Source organism: Pogona vitticeps, chromosome 5 (genome assembly GCF_051106095.1).
Source record: "Pogona vitticeps strain Pit_001003342236 chromosome 5, PviZW2.1, whole genome shotgun sequence".
Lineage (NCBI taxonomy): Eukaryota > Metazoa > Chordata > Lepidosauria > Squamata > Agamidae > Pogona > Pogona vitticeps.
The window spans coordinates 82,802,090-82,822,388 of NC_135787.1; the positions used below are offsets into that span (position 1 = coordinate 82,802,090).

General features: G+C 41.5%; 1 protein-coding gene across 2 annotated transcripts in view; it reads right to left on the reverse strand.

Annotated features, from left to right (window-relative positions):
- STIM2 (stromal interaction molecule 2) overlaps positions 1-20,299 on the reverse strand; it is an 87,221-nt gene that overhangs the window by 12,139 nt on the left and 54,783 nt on the right. For both annotated transcript variants that reach the window (XM_020780406.3, XM_073001116.2), the window contains exons 4-5: positions 3,597-3,708; positions 2,581-2,696 (exon numbers count right to left, since the gene is read on the reverse strand). In XM_020780406.3, coding sequence (XP_020636065.3) covers positions 2,581-2,696; positions 3,597-3,708 — 228 coding nt within the window. The remainder of the gene's footprint in view (positions 1-2,580; positions 2,697-3,596; positions 3,709-20,299) is intronic.

The following is a 20,299-nucleotide window of genomic DNA, read 5'->3' on the forward strand; positions in this document are numbered from 1 at the left end:
ATTTCTAACTGTTGGTGGTGACAAGGCTGCTTCTTTGTAGCTTTTCACCCCAGCAGTTAGAGAGTGTGCGGTACGGAGGAGGCTGCCTGGTAAGGTAAGGTGTTGTTTCCTGCTTTTTAAAACTGTTCTGGGTGGGTTTTGCAGTGTTATTTTGGGTTGGGGGCTTATGTTTCTGTGTTGTGTTGTTTTGTGTGTGTGTGTGTGTGTGTGTGTGTGTGTGTGTGTGTTCTTGTTCTTTTGCAGCCCCAGCACCATGCAATAGGGCTTGCTTTATTATTATTTTTTTAAAAGCCCCAGTGATGGAGCTTGCTTTGCTGTTTATTTTTGGTGGTTTTTTGTTTTTTAAAAAGGCCCAGCGATGGAGCTTGCTTTGCTGTTTATTTTTGGTTTTTTGGTGTGTTTTTTTTATAGCCCCAGCAACGGAGCGTGCTTTGCTGTTTTTTTTTTTAAAGCCCCACACCTTCCGACCGGGCTTGCTGTGTGCTTTATATATTTTTTTGTTATTATTTTTTTCTCGAAACGGATTAATCGCGTTCCAATGCATTTCAATGAGAAATGGTGCTTCGACTTACAACCATTTCGAGTTACGTCCATCTTCTGGAATGGATTATGGTCGTAAGTCGAGGCACCACTGTATACAAAAAGGTATGGTTAGTCCTAATTGTCGTTACTGAAAGCAACTCAACTTCAAACCATCATTTATAAAGATTGTAAACATAAAAACTTCTGAAGACTTCAATGGCTACACTGGAGTAGTGACAAGCCCACAAGCCCAACCAAATAATATTGATCCATGGTTCAGCATCACATCTGAATGTAGTTCTCATTTTATGCTGCTGCTGCTGCTGCTGCTGCTGCTGCTGCTGCTGCTGCTGCTGCTGCTGCTGCTGCTGCTGCTGCTGTTGTTGTTGTTGTTGTTGTTGTTGTTGCTGTTGCTGCTGCTGCTGCTGCTGCTGCTGCTGCTGCTGCTGCTGCTGCTGCTGCTGCTGCTACTACTACTACTACTACTACTACTACTACGCCATCAAGGCAATTCCGTTTTGTGGTAACCCTTTCCCAGCTTTACCATTCCTTTCTTATGGGGTATCCTGCACTGTGCAGCTTGCCAACTGACTACACAGTCTGGCTCTCTTCTTATGATGCATAGTCGGGAATCAAACTCCCAACCTCTGGCTCTGCAGCCAGATACCTAAACAACTGAGCTATCTAGCCAGCTAATAAATTAAAAGTGATCATGATTAATTATATGCCATCCAATCAATTTTACTTTATAGAAACCCCTCCCAGAACTCTTTACCAGTCCTTCCTTCTGGGCGCACTCAGAGCAGCTTAGATTGGCTCTTCTCTTGGGAAGCAGATTAGGGAATTAAACTTGCAAACCCTGACTCCTTAAGCCAGGTGTTCCAACATACTGAGCTATCCAGCCAGCTATTTTCACTTAATTGTTATGAAAATCCATTTTTCTGACACTAAGTTTCTATGTAAAGAACTTTATTTCACACAGATTTGTTACTAAATCACAATTTTTCTTATTTAAGAAAAAAACAGTATACTGTACTAAGTGAACAATATGGACACAGATGTCAAAATTCATCTCAGGCCACACAACATTAGCCTGAAGAAGTCTAAATCTACTGTTGATACAGCAGTTATCAGGATTCACCTTACTGCTTCTTTCATGGAGAGATATGGATCTAACTGAATGTAAGGGAAAATGCACTAAAATCTGTGGCCAGTATTCAAAGGATCAGGCAGGCAAAGCCATGTTTTAGAAGACAAACCCAAATAAACAAATGGAAAACCAATTCTGAAATTGAAAGGAATCACAAGAGAAGTTGGTAGTCAATTATTTCACCTGTTGTTCAAGCAGGAGCAAAAATGAGCCCTTCCTCGACAAGCTATTATAATTATACTTAGTATATTTTTGAAAGACAAGTAACTAAAGATAAAAAACCAACTTTTTAAAAAGCTCTCATGCTTGACTGTTTTGAAGTAACTCACACTTACCACACATTAGTCATTTATGCATGCTATCATGGAAATCTACTTGAAATCCAAGCCACAGATCCAAAAACCTTAATTAGGGTAGGTGTATGAGCCCTTTAGTTGACCTGAATTAGGTTTCTTCTTCCTTGCCTTGGAGTCCAAGTAGAGTTCTCCATTGGTATGTACAAATATAACATGGGCTTGGCTTCAACTGTTGTTATTCAACTGTTTAATAATTCCAGATGGTTTAGATGGAATGGAGTGTGAACCTTACACAGTCACATAGAAAAAGACTGTAGAGGGAATTTATTGCCATTATAGCCAGTAATTTAAGGTCTTCTATTCTGGTCTCAGAAGGAAGCAGGATGTTGATGTAGCTTTCAGGTCTGGTCCCACTGCCTTGTATTTGGAGAAAGAATCTTTCATAAGGAGAAACACTGAATAATACCACAATACCATGCATTGCTAACTGGTATCTTCTCAGCGGAATGTGTTGGTCTAAATAAAAGGTGAGCATAGTTTAGCAGAAAAATGTCTTCTGAAAGTGGCTAAAAGGTGTGTGTAAGAGTGGGAGTATATAGCAATTTTACTTACGTGTAATGGGTCCAAATAAAACAACATCCAAAGCCTTTAGCTGAAGTTTCTGCCTGTGACTCCGATCAATGATTTTTAGTTGAGAGATCATAAATGCTGGTTCGTTGACTGCTATCCTGTACGCAATGAAATAAGAGATTTTAAAGCAAAAATTCAGGACTAATTACTCCGCCTCTCACACATGCAACTTTGTCCCTGCGTGGGTGCGCAACTATACCCCCCCGCACGCTGGGTTCCATTGCAACCAGAGCCTAACACGATTGCTGCGCAGAGGAGGAAGATAGCTGCGTGCAGAGAGGCAGAGTTGCGCGTGCCCAGCTTGGCACAAACCTTGTGCAGAACACAACAAAAATGCACATTTTGCTTTATGCAGTAATTCCAACATCGCACACTGAAATAGTCAGCATGTTTTTTCCTCTTATCAATTACAGTGATTATATTGTGCATGTTAAAATAGAGATGGTAGAGCATAATGTACCAATCTAATGCCATATCAAGTTAAACAAAGATGTTCTCCTATGCCAAACTGATCATGAACTTCAGAAGTTTCGTATTTTACTATTTCTCTGGATTTGTATCTGGAGAAAATGTTTTCATAATAAATATATAGCTGCAGTGATTCACTTTGAGCCCAATGGTAACAACTAGGATATAATCAAGTGCTTCTATTCAATAGAAGGGACTGTTTTGCTATTACAGTATAAAAGAATGTCTACAGTCTTAAAGTATAAGTTGGAAAAGGTTTCAAATGACAATTGTACTGCCATTTCATTATCAAAGTACTATTGCACCATGTCTATGGAACAAATGTTTATATTAATTTGGATTAAAATATTTCACAGCATGCTCTGCACAAGCTATAAACACAATAAAGCACATTTCAAGACAAAAGAAAAATGTATCATCTAAGTATGTTACAAAGTCCACATTTTGCTCTTCTCTGAAAGTAATGTTTCAAAACTTGAGATAAAAAGGCACAACATGGATTGAAATTCTTCAGGGTTGGAAAAAACCACCTTGGCAATGTCGTTCCTTTGACATTATTTTCTCTGAAATTCTTCTCATACTGAGGAAGTTCCACAAATTCTATCAACCACTGAAGAGTCTCCTCTAGAGTCCAGTTGTGAACTGTAACACAAATGCACAAATATTGTTTTACACACTGGATTTCCAAGCATTAAATCAATAACACAAATAGTAAGTTACTGGCAAGTTCTACATATTCATCATGTGCTCATCAACGTGAAGATTACAGAAAGATTATAAACAAATAATTCTTTAAAATATTCCTTTATTAAAAATTCCATGGCATAACTGGGAAAAAAAGTTTATGACCAATAAAAGCGTACATGGAGTTCTTGATCCTGTTATCCCTCATCCCTTAGTGCAGAACTTAGCATAAGCAAACAAGAGCAGTGCCATTTAAACTAGTAACAGAAGTGAGATCTTGACTCTCATTTGATGGAAGTCAGTGCAATTACTTCATATGTTTCTGCTATTTATACCTGAGGAGGCGCAAAAGGAAAGTTAGCTGGTCAAGGAAAAAACACATGAAAGAAGGCAATATACTTATACTGGAATATGTACCTATTACAATAAACACAGCCAATATAATATATCTGTCAGTTGGGTAAGGAGCCTCATGGCGCAGTGGTTAAATTGCTGTACTGAAGCCAAAACTGTATTAACGGCCCAGGGTTCAATCCCAGGTAGCCAGTTCAAGGTTCACTCAAGCTTCCATCTTTCCAGGGTTGGTAAAATGAGTACCCAGCTCGTGGGGAGGGGAGGGGAGGGGGCACAATATGTAGTCTGCATAATTATCTTGTAAACCATCAAGTGTTTTAAGCACTATGGGGCGATGCATAAGCAGCACACTTTTTAATAGCTTAAACAAAATAACCAAAATGATCCTTGTTGAAAAGTTAAAGAGTTCTTCATATTCACAAGCAGTGGTTATTAATGCAGAAATGAGCAACTTGGATGACATAACATTCTGTATGTTCAAGATAACAAAAAAGCACAATATTGTAAATATAGAAGGAAGCATAAACTTCCTCAGCTGACAGCTTTAGGAATTACATGACACTCTCACTGCAAGCCAATAACATTCTCACCATGATACAAAGAGCTCTTTTGGCATGCGAAAATGTTTCCTTCCATGAAGTTGAGTTTGGATTTCCTCTTCTTTGTGAACAAGCCCTTACATAAGGGCTTATTAAGAAGTGTGCTCTCTCCCTCTCTCTCTCTCTCTCTCTCTCTCTCTCTCTCTCTCTCTGTGTGTGTGTGTGTGTGTGTGTGTGTGTGTCTGTCTGTCTGTCTCTCTCTCTCTCTCTCTCTCTCTCTCTCTGTGTGTGTGTGTGTGAGAGAGAGAGAGAGAGGCATACTGCAATAAAGCAATTTAATACACGGAACTCACTGAACAGGCTATTGGATCCTAATATGAATCCTCATGTTCTAAAAAATACACTTGCAAACTATTACACACAGTATACATAATATTGAAGCATATTCAAAATGTCTATCTGAACGCTTTTACTTATAATTTGGGTATGGAATTTGTTCTAGCCTACAGACCAAATTCAAGAAGTTGTTAGAGGCTCCCTTTCAGTTAAGGCAGGAAAAGGAAAAAGGAGGGGAGCAAAAATACCCACACTACTATTAGTACTACTACTTCTTTATATTTATACCCCAGCTTTACAATAAAGATAACGCTCAAGATGGTTTACAGCTATGGGGATGATTTCTGTGGCATGTCATTTTTTTTCCTGCAACATATGTTTGAGTCTATGGGAGGGTTTGAATATATTTATGAATAATCTGATGAGAAAGACCAGATTACTCATAAACATGTTTGTACTTGCTTACAGGTTCAAATGCAGGTTGCAGAGAAAATGTGAAATGTCACAGAAATCATTGCCCCACCAAAGAAATAAGAGCAGACAGAACCATAATAAAATCATAAACTCACCCCACCATAAAACTGAAAAAATGAAGGAAAGTACATTAAAAACCCATTAAAATTACAAAGGATACAGATTAAAAACAAGATAGCAGGGTAGGTTAAACATCAAATGCAGTCTAAAAAGAAAGAAACTTAATTTGGCGGCGGACGAAATTGGCAACTATAGGCCCGTCGCCAATGTTTCTTTCTTAAGCAAAGTGGTTGAGAGGGTGGTGGCCGACCAGCTCCAGGCGCACTTGAACGAAACAGAGGCCCTGGATCCATTTTAGTCGGGCTTCAGGCTGTGCCATGGTACAGAAACGGCATTGGTCGCCCTGTGTGATGACCTGTTGAGGGAGGCTGACAGGGGCAAAGTGTCTCTGCTGGTCCTCCTCGACATCTCAACGGCCTTTGATACCATTGACCACGGTATCCTCCTGGGGAGGATCTCCGAGCTGGGAATCGGCGGCCTGGCACTGGCCTGGCTCCGTTCCTTCTTGGAGGACCGTCCCCAGAGACTGCAGCTTGGGGAGAGTGTCTCAGCCCCGTGGAGTCTCAATTGTGGGGTTCCACAGGGGTCGATTATCTCCCCAATGCTGTTCAACATCTACATGAGGCCGCTGGGTGGGGTCATCAGGGGGTGTGGAGCCTTGTGTCATCAGTATGCTGATGACACTCAGCTCTACATCTCCTTTTCACCAACTGCAGGAGATGCCGTCCTGTCCCTTCAGCGCTGCCTGGGGACTGTACTGCAATGGATGCAGGAGAACGGGCTGAGGCTGAACCCGGACAAGACAGAGGTACTGAGGGTGAGCGCCCCCACAGTTGGGGATTTGGGAAACTCCCTCTCTTTTTGGGGGGGTGACTCTGCCCGCCAAGGACGGGGTCCGCAGCTTGGGGATCCATCTGGACCCGACGCTCACTATGGAATCTCAGGTGGCGTCCGTGGTCTGCTCCGCCTTTTTTCACCTTAGGCGGATAGCCCAGCTGCGGTCCTACCTTGATGTTGGGACGCTCACTACCTTGGTGCAGGCACTCATAATCTCAAGATTAGACCATTGTAATGCGCTCTACGTGGGGCTCCCTTTGAGGCTGCTGTGGAAACTACAGGTGGCGCAGAATGCGGCAACCAGACTACTTAGTGGAGTGAAAAAAGACCAACATATCTCACCCACTCTGGCTGCATTGCATTGGCTGCCCATCCGGTTCCGCATCGACTTCAAAGTGCTGATGCTTACGTACAAAGCCCTAAACAGTTTAGGGCCTCGATACTTGGCGGAATGCCTACTCCCACCAAGATCTACCCATGTCACTCATGCGAGCCAGGAGGTAAGGCTGAGGAGCCTAACACTGAGGGAGGCCCGGAAGGAAAAGACAAGAAATCGGGCCTTCTCAGCAGTGGCTCCTCGCCTCTAGAACAACCTACCTCCTGAGATTCGTGTGGCTCCCTCACTGGGTACCTTTAAAAATCAACTTAAAACATGGATGTTTCGGCAGGCCTTCCCTCCAGTCAATCCCTGATTCCCTCTTTCTCCCTTCTATTGTCTATTTTATCATGTCTATTTTTATGTAAAATTGTTTTATATATATTCACTGTTCTATTTTATGCTGTTAGCCACCTAGAGTGGTCTTAACCGACCAGATAGACGGAATATAATATAATATAATATAATATAATATAATATAATATAATATAATATAATATAATATAATATAATATAATATAATATAAATAAATAAATAAATAAATAAATAAATAAATAAATAAAAAGATGTCTACAATTCCTTTTAATTGTCTTTACTGTCAACAACTCAGTTAAAGGGCAGGAATTTTAACTATTTTGATTAGAGTGAAGTGTGGTCATTTAGGAAACCCCAGAGGGCCAAATCAAGACATCAGAAGGGCCAGAGTGGTAATCTGTATTTTAAATCAGTAATATGAAGAAATTTTCATTCCACAAAATTACACTCACAGCTTTATCTTTGTCAATGAATGGAAGTACCTTCTGTTCATAGACAAAACTGATTATTACCAAGATTCTCTTGATTAAAAACAATGATGTTTGCAGAAAATATTCTTCTCAGGAAAATAGCATTTGCCTTCCGAACTCCCACCTCATTCTATCACAAACACCTTCTGAAAAATCAAGTACAGTGGTGCCTCGCATAACGTTTGCTTCGTTTAACGTTTTTTTCGCTTAACGTTTATTTTTTCAGAGTCAGATTGTGCTTCGTATAACGTTTTTCCCTATGGGCAATTTTCGCATAGCGTTTTTGGGACCATGCTTCGCTTAACGTTTTTTGTTTTAGGTCCCCTGCTTCACTTAACGATGTTTTTTTTTCAATTAAAAAAGTGTCTTAGAAGGGTCAAAAACGGTTCTAAATGCTTGGATTCGTTAGAGGACCCCTTAAGACATGTGCAAACCTGATTTGGCTTTGATCTGACTTTTCGTTAATTTTTTGTGAATTTTTGTTTTTTGGCCCATAGGAACCAATGGACCTGTCAAAATCTGACAGCTCCATGCTTTCCTATGGGGGAGAAAACAATTTACAAAAAATTAACGAAAGTTCAGATCAAAGCCAAATCAGGTTTGTACACAACTTAGGGGGTCCTCTAACGAACCCAAGAATTTAGAACAGTTGCTGAGTCTTCATTAATTTTTTGTGAATTTTTTCTTCCCCCATAGGAAATAATGGAGCTGTCAGATTTTGACAGCTGTCAAAAGTTGGGGGGAAAAAATTCACCATTAATTAACGAAAAGTCAGATCAAAGCCAAATTAACTTTTGCATCCGTTTTAGAGGGTGCAGAAGCTAATCCAAGCATTTAAAACCATTTTTGACCCTTTTATGACACACTTAATTTTGCAAAAATTGACTTCGCAAAGCCATTGAAACATATTGAGTCAGCTACAATACATTCCAATGGAGGATACATTGTATCGTTTAACGATGTTTCCTATGGGTTTTTTCGCTTAAGGACGGCAATCCGTGCCTATTGGAACGGATTAACCGGTTTCCAATGCATCTCTATGGGAAATGGTGTTTCGCATAAAGTTTTTTTCGCATAAGGTTTTTTTTTTGGAACCAATTAAAAACGTTATGCGAGGCACCACTGTATTTGCTGAAACCATGATACTTGGAAAAACTAGTATGCTACCTCCTCAGCACTTTTAAAATTATTTTTAAATTGCATCCATTATTTTACTTTAATTTTTTTTCTTTTGAACTGGGTATCTCTTACATTGCATATTTTATTTCTTATTAATGAGAACAGGTTTATAAAAGCCATTTTCTTAAAAAAGACCCAAGGCTGCTTACATTATTAAAAAAACAATGTTTAAAAGCTAAAACCAGTAATTATATAGATACTTAAAAGAATCAAACAAATGGCATGCTGAAAATAGTAAACAAAATGAACACCAAAACCATATTCAAAATAACAAGGCACAACGCTCCATTTAAAAACCCCTACCATATAGCCTAGAGACCAAATTGGGAACATGTGCTGGATTATGGAGAAAAACAGAGTTCCAGAAAAACATCTACGTCTGCATCATTGACTGCGCAAAAGCCTTTCACTGTGTCGACCACAACAAACTATGGCAAGATCTTAAAGAAATGGGAATGCCTAACCACCTTATCTGTCTCCTGAGAAATCTATATGTGGGACAAGAAGCAACAGTTAGAACTGGATATGGGGCAACTGATTGGTTCAAAATTGGGAAAGGAGTACGACAAGGCTGTATATTGTCCCCCGGTTTATTTAACTTATACAGTGGTGCCTTGCTTAACGACGATAATCCGTTCCAGGAAAATCATCGTTAAGCGAAAACATTGTAAAGTGAAATTAAAAACCCCATTGAAACGCATTGAAACCCATTCAATGCATTCCAAAGGGGTAAAAACTCACCGTCCAGTGAAGATCCTCCATACGGCGGCCATTTTCGCTGCCTATATAGCGAGGAATCCGTCCCTAAGCACAGCGGGGAGCCATTTTAAGCACCTGGTGGCCATTCTGAAAACCCGATGATCAGCTGTTTTTGATCCTCGTAAAACCCGACGATCAGCTGTTTTTGATTGTTGTAAAATGAAAATCGGTTCCCGAAGCAAGTGAAATTCCCCCATTTAGACCATCATTTTGCGATTGCAATTGCGATTGCAAAAAGATCATCGTAAAGCGGATTTGTCATAATGCGGACAATCATTAAATGAGGCACCACTGTATGCAGAATACATCATGCGAAAGGCAGCGGAGCGCCAGGAGGCTTGAGTTGGCCAGGTGTTTGGCTGCTCACCCTTGGCCATGGCGGAGGCAGCAGAGCGCCGGGAGGCTTGAGCTGGCCAGGCGTTTCGGCCGCTCACCCCTGGCAGTGGAGCGCCAGGAGTCTTGAGCTGGCTGGGCGCTTGGTTGCTTGCCTCCAGCCACAGCGGAGGCAGCAGAGCGCTGGAAGGCTTGAGCTGGATGGGTTTCTTCGGCTGCTCGCCTTCCTGCTCGCTCCTCGCCACCCTCCGCCATTTGAATTTCCCACCATCGGCCCACGGAGGGTGGCAAGGGGCAAGTAGAAGGCGAGCTGGGAGGCGAGTGGCCGAAGAAACACGGCCAGGCTCAAGCCTCCCGGCTGCAGCGATCACAACAGCGATGGAAGCCCAGGAGGCTGAGGAGGCTTCAAACCGGTAAGGTGCTGCTTTTTTAAAAGGTTTGTTGTTTTGTTGGTGGGGTGGATTGAGAGCTGGTGGTGTTTGGGTGTTTTTTTGTTTTTTGTTTTATTTTTTATTATTATTTTTTGCAGTCCCAGCGTGGGACTTGCTCCAATGTTTATTTTTGGATTTGTTTGTTTTTGTTTTTTGCAGTCCCAGCGTGGGACTCGCAGTGGTATGTATGTATGTATGTATGTATGTATGTATGTATGTATGTATGTATGTATGTATGTATGTATGTATGTATGTATGTATGTATGTATGTATGCATGCATGCATGCATGCATGCATTTATTTATTTATTTATTTATTTATTTATTTATTTATTTATTTATTTATTTATTTATTTATTTATGCCCCCCCCCCTCCCGGAACACATTGATCAGTTTTCAATGCATTCCTATGGGAAATGGTGCCTCAACTTAGGAACTTTTTGACTTGCGAACACCATTCCAATACGGATTAAGTTCCTAAGTCAAGGTATCACTGTACAGGACAACTGGGAGCATGTTTTTGGTTTTGTACCTTCACAACAACCTTTACATGTTTTTAGGCTGAGAATTAGAAACTTGCCACCAAACTATCAAATCACTTTTTCAACTTCAGCAGGGATTTGACCAGTGGTTTGTCACATCAGGTTAAATCTAGTGTTTCCACTGTTCCACTGCACAAAATATCTTTACATATTGAGTTTATGCACTCAATATTGTATATGCATAAGCTAAACGCATGACTTTCGCTGCTGCATTATGTTAATATCTTAACATTGGAAAAACATTGATTATTCAATATTACTTTTTTTAACTAACAAGGGCATGACAAATAATTATAGCACATCTGATGACATCCTGTTGCACAGGTACACAAATGGAGTAACCTTTGGAAGTGTTCCACAAGTCTCTGCAGAAATTGCTTGTTGCACACCGTCACATGACCAAATATGCAACAGATAATTTATATTGAGGGTTTTTAATAATCTGGTTCCAAAAGTTATAGCATTTGCTTAACTATGCAAAAGGATTTCAGTCACTGACTAGTTCATACTAAGATGAGTATCAGAGTATCACATTCAGTTTAAGTTTCATGATATAAAACTCTGATTCTTAAGAGAGGATGACAAATAAAAAGCCTTTTTGAAAAATGGAAACAGTTCTATCAACTCTGTTAATCTATTATCTGGATAACACTTCCATGTTTATTATAAGCTGTTGTGAGAATAAAAGGAAAGTGAAGACAAGACATACTAATTTGAGCTTCTAACAAAGAGTAGGATAAAGATACAATAAACGGGTATGTGATTGGCTCAATATACAGTGGTGCCTCGAATAGCGATGTTAATGCGTTCTGCAAAAAAAATTGCTATTGGATTTCATCGCTATTAGAAATGCGGTTTCCCACTGAAATGCATTGAAAGCCGGCTAATCTGTTCGAATTGGAACGAATTGCCGTCGCTAATGGAAAATCTCCATAGGAAACATCACTAATCAAAACGCGGTTGCCCCATTGAAATGCATTGAAACCTATTCAATGCATCTCAAAGGGGGAGTTTTTTTAATCTAAAGGAGGGAAACCGAGAAGGGGGGGAGTTGGTGGTGCCAGGGAAGCCGCAATGCCTGTTGCTTGGAAGGGGGTCGTGGCGGATCACTCCCAAAAAGCAGGATCCGGCCCGAAGAGGCAGCCGAGCCGGGTGTGTCGCTGGTTCGCCTTCCACCGCCCAGCCAAGGCACCTCCCAGCCTCTTCCTTCCCACTCTCCTGCAGGCTGAGCTCGATGATTTGGGTCCATGCTCCACTGGCCGAGTGCGATCGGCACTTATCTGGAGGCGGGGAAGGGCCAGGGGCGCCCATACACCAAGTGGGGTGGGGGGAGCGGCGGTGGTGCACCGAGCAGGGACTGGCTGGTCTTGCTGCCAGCCAAGCACGATTGGCGCTTATCTGGAGGCGGGGAAGGGTGCGGCCAGTGAGCTTGCCACTCAGGATGCCCATACACCAAGTGGGGCGGGGGGGAGCAGTGGTGGCTGGCTGGTCTTGTCGCCGCAGTGCCTCAGAAGCCTGGTGGTTGGGGATTCCCCCCAGTATCGGTCTCGGCAGCCCAGCCCCATCCCGCCCGTGTGATTTCAGCCTGCATCCAGCGGAAGGACGAGGTGAGTGGGAAGGGCTCGCCTGTGGCTTGGCCACGGGGCTAGCCAGCCTGCCTGCCCGCCTACTTGCCTGCCAGCGCACACAGGGCTGTTTAAACCATCGCTACTCGAAAATCACTTATAGGAAACATCGCTATTCAAAGCGAAAAAAAGCCCCAAAAAACTCATCGCCATCCGGTTTCGTCGTTAATAGAAGCGCTCGCTATTCGAGGCACCACTGTAGTTATATCATCATCAACAGAAATTTCTTAAGTGGGGTGAACAATAAAGTTTTGGAGTGTCTATCTTGTTCAAGGCTTCAACTAATGTGGAACAGAAGCCTTGAAATGCTGCTCAGGTTTTGACAGGAAATTCCCCAGCTTTTCCCACTGTGGTGTACTGCACACTAAGCAGCTCACGCTGGGCTGTCAGCCTTGACCTGCATTTAATTGCTACAAAATAGAGCTTCAGGACTGGTGGACATAAAAAGAAAAGGGTGCTCTTCCTCAAGTCTTTTGGCACCCCGGAGACCATTCTAAACATGATGGTATCATTCCTTTTGACCCATTCTTGTCTCCAGAAAAGCATAAACAATCAGGGGAACAAGCAGAACAATTTCTTCTTTTCACCTCACCTCAACTAACACTATCAATTTCCCAAAGGCCCTAGAAGTCACTGACTACAAGTACTTGTCATAGCATTCCTGTCCCTTTTTTTTTTTAAAGACAGATTGGTATTTCCACTAAAATTAACACATGGAGGAAGTTCACCTATACAGCTGTCAGTTACAAAATAATTTACTTGCATGTGTAAACAACACTGTGCCTTGTGCTATTCTCAGCCATACCTTACATAGTTAGAATTGTTTCACAACCTTTCTCTTTATTCTTTCCTACATCGTTACACTGCTCCAAATTTCCATGTACTGGATGATAGCCTACCAAGAGATTTCTCAGTGATTCATACTTACAGTTGCTGAAGTGTAATGAAATAATCATTAAATGTATTTATTATGATAGCTGATGATTCAGAGGAGGTGAACTTCGGCACTCCAGAAGTTTTGGACTACAATGTTTTGGACCTCCTGGAGAAGTCTGATCTGGCCATGGTGACACATGCCTTAGTTACATCACTGTAATGCACTCTATGTAGGGCTGCCTATAGAAAGCGTCCAGAAACTTCAGCGGGTCCAAAACACAGCAGAAAGATAACTTATTATAGTTGGTTACGGGGATAGCATAACCCCCCTGTTACAGCAGCTCCACTAGCTGCCAGTCCATTTCCAGGTACAATTCAAGGTGTTGGTTCTAAGCCATCAAGCCCTAAATGGCTTGGGCCCAAGTTATCTCAAGGACCGTGTCTCCCTTTATGAGCCTCCTTGAGCGTTAAGATAATCAAGATATGATCTTTCTCTCTATCCCGCCACCTTCACAGATGGGGACACAGGAGAGGGCCTTCTCTATTGCTGCTCTCAGAGTTTGGAACTCCCTAGCACAGGAAGCTAGGCTGGCCCAATGTCCTTCTGCAAGTAGGTAGAAACCTTTCTCTTCAAGCAGGCTCTCCCTGAGTGACTGGATTCTTGAGTGGGGTTTTTATATGGATTGTTGTACTGTACCTTGCTGCTTTGAATGTGTTTTTGGTGTTGCTTATGTTTTTTGTATGGTATTTGTTTGATCCTCTTTAATATTTGCATACTCACTGTGGTTAGCTTTAATTTTGTCTTTTTATGATGGAAGTCACCTTGAGTCTTTTTGAGGAGACAGACGGGGCAACAATGTTATAAATAAAATAAACAAACTCACAGAAACCCTGAACTGCATAGCCAATGATACACGACTGTAAGAGTTTTAACCCGAAACATCTGGAGCACCAAAGATTTGCTTCTTTTTATTCATGAGTGTTCTAAAATTTAAAATTATAAAATACATAAAATATAAATAAAATCCAAACAAATTAAAATATTAACATAAGAATATTTTTGAAGGGAGCTACTTCGATTGCATTATCTCAGCCATTTACTAGCTCTTTTGTGCACATGTTGAGGCATAAATAGCATGTACAGTATATCACAGAAGTGAGTACACCCCCTCACATTTCATAAATATTTTAGTAAATCTTTTCATGTGACAACACTGAAGAAATTATACTTGGCTACAATGTAAAGCAGTGAGTATACAGCTTGTATAACATTGTAAATGTGCTGTCCCCTCAAAATAATGCAACACACAGCCATTAATGTCTAAACCCCTGGCAACAAAAGTGAGTACACCCCTAAGTGACAATGTCCAAATTGGGCCCAAATAGCCATTTTCCCTCCCTGGTGTCATGAGACCCGTTAATTGTTACAAGTCTCAGGTGTGAAGGGGGAAGCAAGTGTTATCGCTCTCACTCTCTCAGACTGGTGACTGGAAGTTCCACATGCCACTTCATGGTAATGAACTATCAGAGGATCTGAAAAAATGAATTGTTGCTCTACATAAAGATGGCCTAGGCTATAAGAAGACTGCCAAAACCCTGAAACTGAGCTGCAACACCGTGGCCAAGATCATACAGTGGTTTAACAGGACAGGTTCCACTCAGAACAGGCCTCACCATGGTCGACCAAAGAAGCTGAGTGCCTGTGCTCAGCGTCATATCCAGAGGCTGACTTTGGGAAATCGATGTATGAGTGCTGCCAGCACTGCTGCAGAGGCTGAAAGGGTGGGGTGCGGGTCAGCCTCTCAGACCATACGTTGCACACTGCATCAAATTGGTCTCCAGGGCTGTCGTCCCAGAAGGAAACCTCTTCTAAAGATAATGCACAAGAAAGTCTGCATACAGTTTGCTGCAGAGAAGCAGACTAAAGACATGGATTTCTAGAACCATGGTCTGTGGTCTGATGAGACCAAGATAAACTTATTTGGTTCAGATGATGTCAGGCGTATGTGGTGGCAACCAGGTGAGGAGTACAAAGACAAGTGTGTTGTGCCTGCAATCAAGCATGGTAGCGGGATTGTCATGGTCTGGGGCTGTATGAGTGCTGCCAGCACTGGGGAGCTACAGTTCACTGAGGGAACCATGAATGCTAACATGTACTGTGACATACTGAAGCAGAGCATGATTCCCTCCCTTCGGAAACTAGACTGCAGGGCAGTATTCCAACAGGATAACAACCCCAACACACCTCCCAAACAACCACTTTCTTGCTAAAGAAGCTGAGGGTAAAGGTGATGGACTGGCCAAGCATGTCTCCAAACCTAAACCCTATTGAGCATCTGTGGGGCATCCTGAAATGGAAGGTGGAGGTGAGCAAGGTCTCCAACATCCACCAGCTCTGTGTTGTCATGGCATGGAAGAGGACTCCAGTGACAATCTGTGAAGCTCTGATGAACTCTATGCCCAAAAGGATTAAGGGAGTGCTAGAAAATAATGGTGGCCACACAAAAGATTGACACTTTGTGCCCAATTTGGACATTGTCACTTAGGGGTGTACTCACTTTTGTTGCCAGGGGTTTAGACATTAATGGCTGTGTGTTGCATTATTTTGAGGGGACAGCACATTTACATTGTTATACAAGCTGTATACTCACTGCTTTACATTGTAGCCAAGTGTCACTTCTTCAGTGTTGTCACATGAAAAGATTTACTAAAATATTTATGAAATGTGAGGGGGTGTACTCACTTCTGTGATATACTGTAGATAAATTCTGCACTGATTGAATTTTTTCCATATTCACAGAAAAATTGTCCTATATCTAATTAGTGTCATTTTATTTGATTATTATTTGATCTTCCAGCTTTGCTTCAGAGTTTATTAACTGATTTCTAGATGGTCCAGAAAGAATCTTGTCCTGGTGGGAGATACATGTCAGCATTCATCCATTCAGTAAGGTGTGTTGTTTTTGTTCTCCATAAGTTTATCCTAGCCTCATCTGATTCCATATTTAGTTTGAGAGGTGTGGAGAAAACGTTTCCTCAATTTTAGCCATTGTTTAGGGCATTTGTGTCCCTGAAGTAGATGGGTTTGGTGACGTATTAATTTATTGCATTCATTATTTGCTAGCAACTCTTCACGTACTTCCAGAAGGACAATGCCAGCCAAATAGTAGACTTTTTGACTACGGGGAAGGTTTCAGGCAGCCAGTAATAATCCTGTATTATTTATTAAGAGCTACCTCCACTTGTTTGGCATGTGCTGATTTGTAACATATTACGCTAGCATATTCTGCTATTGGGCAGCACAGGGACAAAGCTGCTGGTCTTATTGTTTGTGATGTAACACTTCAGTCTGATCCAGCCAATGTCTTAAGCATGTTTTTCTGGCAACAACTTTGTTTGGTGTTTAGACAGTATTTTCTATAGGCCAGAGTTTGATCCAGAGTGATACTCAAATACTTTGTGGTAGACAATGTTCCAATATCTTGCCTTACCAGTGTATCTGAAGATTCTCAGTCATCCAGGTGTGGTTATCTGGAAGTTGAGTCATGACAACTGGACTTCTTTCTTGTTAGGCTAAAACGTTTCGCTACTCATCCAAGTAACTTCTTCAGTCTGAGGAGAATTGGTCGGAGACCCTGATATATCCTCCATGTTAGTTTCACTCTCCCCTGGTCTGAATAAGCTCATTAGAAGGACAAAGGACTTGGGGTGAGGGATAATCCCACTTCTGTAGTCCTTCTCCACCCATTGTCACGGGTCCTTAACAGTAATTAACAGTAGTCTAAAGACTAGTGCCAGAGCAATAGTGGAGACAAACCATCTGGAAATGGTTGAAGAGGAAGTAGGGGAACCCTTATGTGAACCACGAAAACAGAGGAATAGCTTTGGAGAGCACATGTGTATAACATAATTGATATTAGGAGAATACCTGGTGGCAATATGAAGGAAATAGGGCATGATCCCTTGTGAGGACCAAATAAATAGGGGCAACAAGGTTGATCGCCACAGCCATTCTGGAAATCATTTGTACGTAAGAGGAGAAATCTTCTGAAGGTGAGGATGGGTGAGGGTTGCCAGCATCCAACTGAAGAGTCTCTCCTTCTATAGGTGTGTCACCTGAGGCTTCAGAAAACACTTCATAATCTTGGTTTGAAGTGTCAGACGAAAGAATCTGGTCTTGATCAGAAGTTGAAGGTAAATGTGAAGATTTCTTTACCTTTTGTTTTCTATTGCCCAATCCAGATGTTCGTTGCATACAGTTCACGTGAGTTATTGACTGAGTAGTTTTCTATGCCGACTGAGAAGTCTTGGCGTGCTTAGAGGTCTCCTTATTCACATCATGATGTTTACAGACTCGATGTGTGTCGACGTCAAGATCTCGTAGATGTTAAGGTGGAGATGAAGAAGACGAAGAAGGGGTAGAAGCATAGACATATCATATCTTCTTTTTGCGATAATCTTCCGTGCACAAAGATGAGTTGGAGTCCGATTCGTCATGTCGACGTCAATGATGTGACCTCTTACGATTAACCTCGATATAAATGGGGTTGCTGTATTTAGACTTATTTTAGCGCCGAGATGATCGAGGCAGTAGGATAACCTCACGTCGAGAGGATTGGTGCCGATCTGGAGAAAGATGTTTCCTTTTTTCTGTCCGTTTTCGAGGTGGAGAATTCGGCCTCGAAGAAGTCGACATCAATGAAGGTATAGGTGACACCTGCCAGGTAAAAAGAGGGCTATGGTGGGCCTAAGCTGGGCTAGAAACAATGTCTTCTAGCTTGCTAGGGCTCAGAGAATGGTCGAGTCTGGTAAGTGAAGTCTCAAGCTGACGCGGAGGAAGAGAGGCTGCAGCTTCAGAAAGAGATTCCCGGTCCCGGGATGAACCCTCAAGAATTGGCGATGGTAACGATGCTGAAATCAGAGGAATTTGTTTTCGATGATTCTTAGACTTGTCATTCTTGTCTTCAGACGATGACTTTTTCTGTTTCAGGGAATCTTTCGAAGAAGCGCCTGAAGAAACCTTTGACATCGAGGTAGGTGGCTTTTTAGTTGTCAATGTGGGTGATTTTTTAACTATTTTGTTGGCAGGTCTTGACATTGATAAAGTAGGTGGAGAAGCAACCGTTACTTCTGGCCGTGGGGTAGCCGAGGGTGTCGGTGTTGTCTCCATCTCAGAAGGCTTTGACGCCAAGAGGGTTTTATCCCAGAGAAAAAGTTTTAAACGCTGTTGCTGAACTTTAAGGGCAGCTTTAGTGAATCTTTTACAGTGTCTGCAGGAATGGGGTTGATGGGTCTCCCCTAAACAAAAAAGGCAGCAGTCGTGACCATCCGAGAAGAGTAGTTTTTGGGAACACGACACGCAACTGCTGAAGGGTCCTGAGGGGGACATAAAGTAGAAGGGGAATAGGGAACAGGAGGACTCACAATTGAGCAGGCAGTAGAAGCCTAGAAGAATAAAGTCCTCTGACAAATTCTCAGATCAATCCGAACGAAAAAGCAAATCCAAAGCGGTAAGCGATAGTCAACGCGGCAAACCAGATAAACGTGGGAAAGTGTGATGGTCCGGGTCAGTACACAACAGAATCATGAAGAGAAAGATATTTAAACAGTCCGTAGCAGACGGACAACCAGAGATAGAGAAGTCTAAAGAAGTCCGTGTCAAAAACCAGGTAATCCTAATAGTCGAATAGCCGAAAAAGAGAGTTCTAACACCGAGAAGTTCCAAGCACTAAGGCGGTAAAATGGAACTGAAGGCTGAGACAGGTGGAGCATGCACAATAGGGGCAACTCTAAACTTTGTTACTTTTCTACAAAGCTTTAGAAAATTCTGAGAAGACCAGCTCAGGCACAGTCTAAACCCAATTGGATGCATTCACAAAGGCCACAAAGAAGAAGCTAGGCTTACACTCGAGTATATACAGTATTTCAACAGATATAACACTTAAAAAAAGGATCTACAGGGGAATTTTCAATCTGAAATTGCTAGTGCCTGGTTTTTATTACATTATCTTTCTGTGTTCTGTAACAACCTGCAGCAGACTGATATCAGCATTAGAGGCTTTTCTCAAAATACTCTACTTTTAGAAATGAGTCAGTTGGTAACTGAGGACAGGGCATAACTGTGGCCTATATGAAATACTTTCCCATAGAGAGGTATCCTTACATTTCATAGACTCATTTACTTTTAATCTGTTTTATGCCATTGTTCAGAAACAGCTTATGAGTGATGTTTTTAAATGGTGTACTCATTCTACTTCTGTTACAATCTCCTTTTTTATTAACTTCCTTTTAATTTTTGTAAAACTGTTCATATTTAACCAAACTTTTTTTAAAAATTAGACATTTATTTACACAGGAAAAAGGTACTATAAAGCTACCTGAAACATTAATTAAAAATTAGTATGGACAGAATATGATAATTTAATAGGACTATTTGAAATGAAGGAAGTTAATGGGGCATACAATTCCTGATATTTTGCCTTTTTATATGAAAATAATTCAGACTGTGGGCCATTTCGTAATGAAGCTATTTGACTGAGATAGAACAAAACTAGTCATCAAAATCAATTAAGGACATTTTTTCAGTGCACAGAAATACAATGTAAGTTCTTGTTGGTGGATCGCAATTAGTCAGAACTCTCCACAATGTAACTATCTATATATGTATCTGGAATCTGAGAAAGTCATCATCTCCAAAATGAAAAAGAAGGCCACTGGAAAGAGTTACTTCAGTGGTAGTACGAATCCACCTAATGTTGAACACAGGCAGTACTGTGACCTTCAACTGATAGAATTCTGGGGTAAGTAAAAGTGCACTGAGTTCAACAAATATGAACTCGGTGCACTTTAAAATATCAGTCGTGGCAGCCAATCTGGAGAAAGTCATAAAACTTTAGAAAACAGGAGCTTATTATTTAAACACTAAGGGTTCTATTCATCAAAAAATTAATTTCCTGTGGAATCTGATGTGAGATTTTGCAAGGATTAACATTTTGGTGTTGCTGAGACACTAATCCTGCTACTGCACATTTCCAAAAATTACC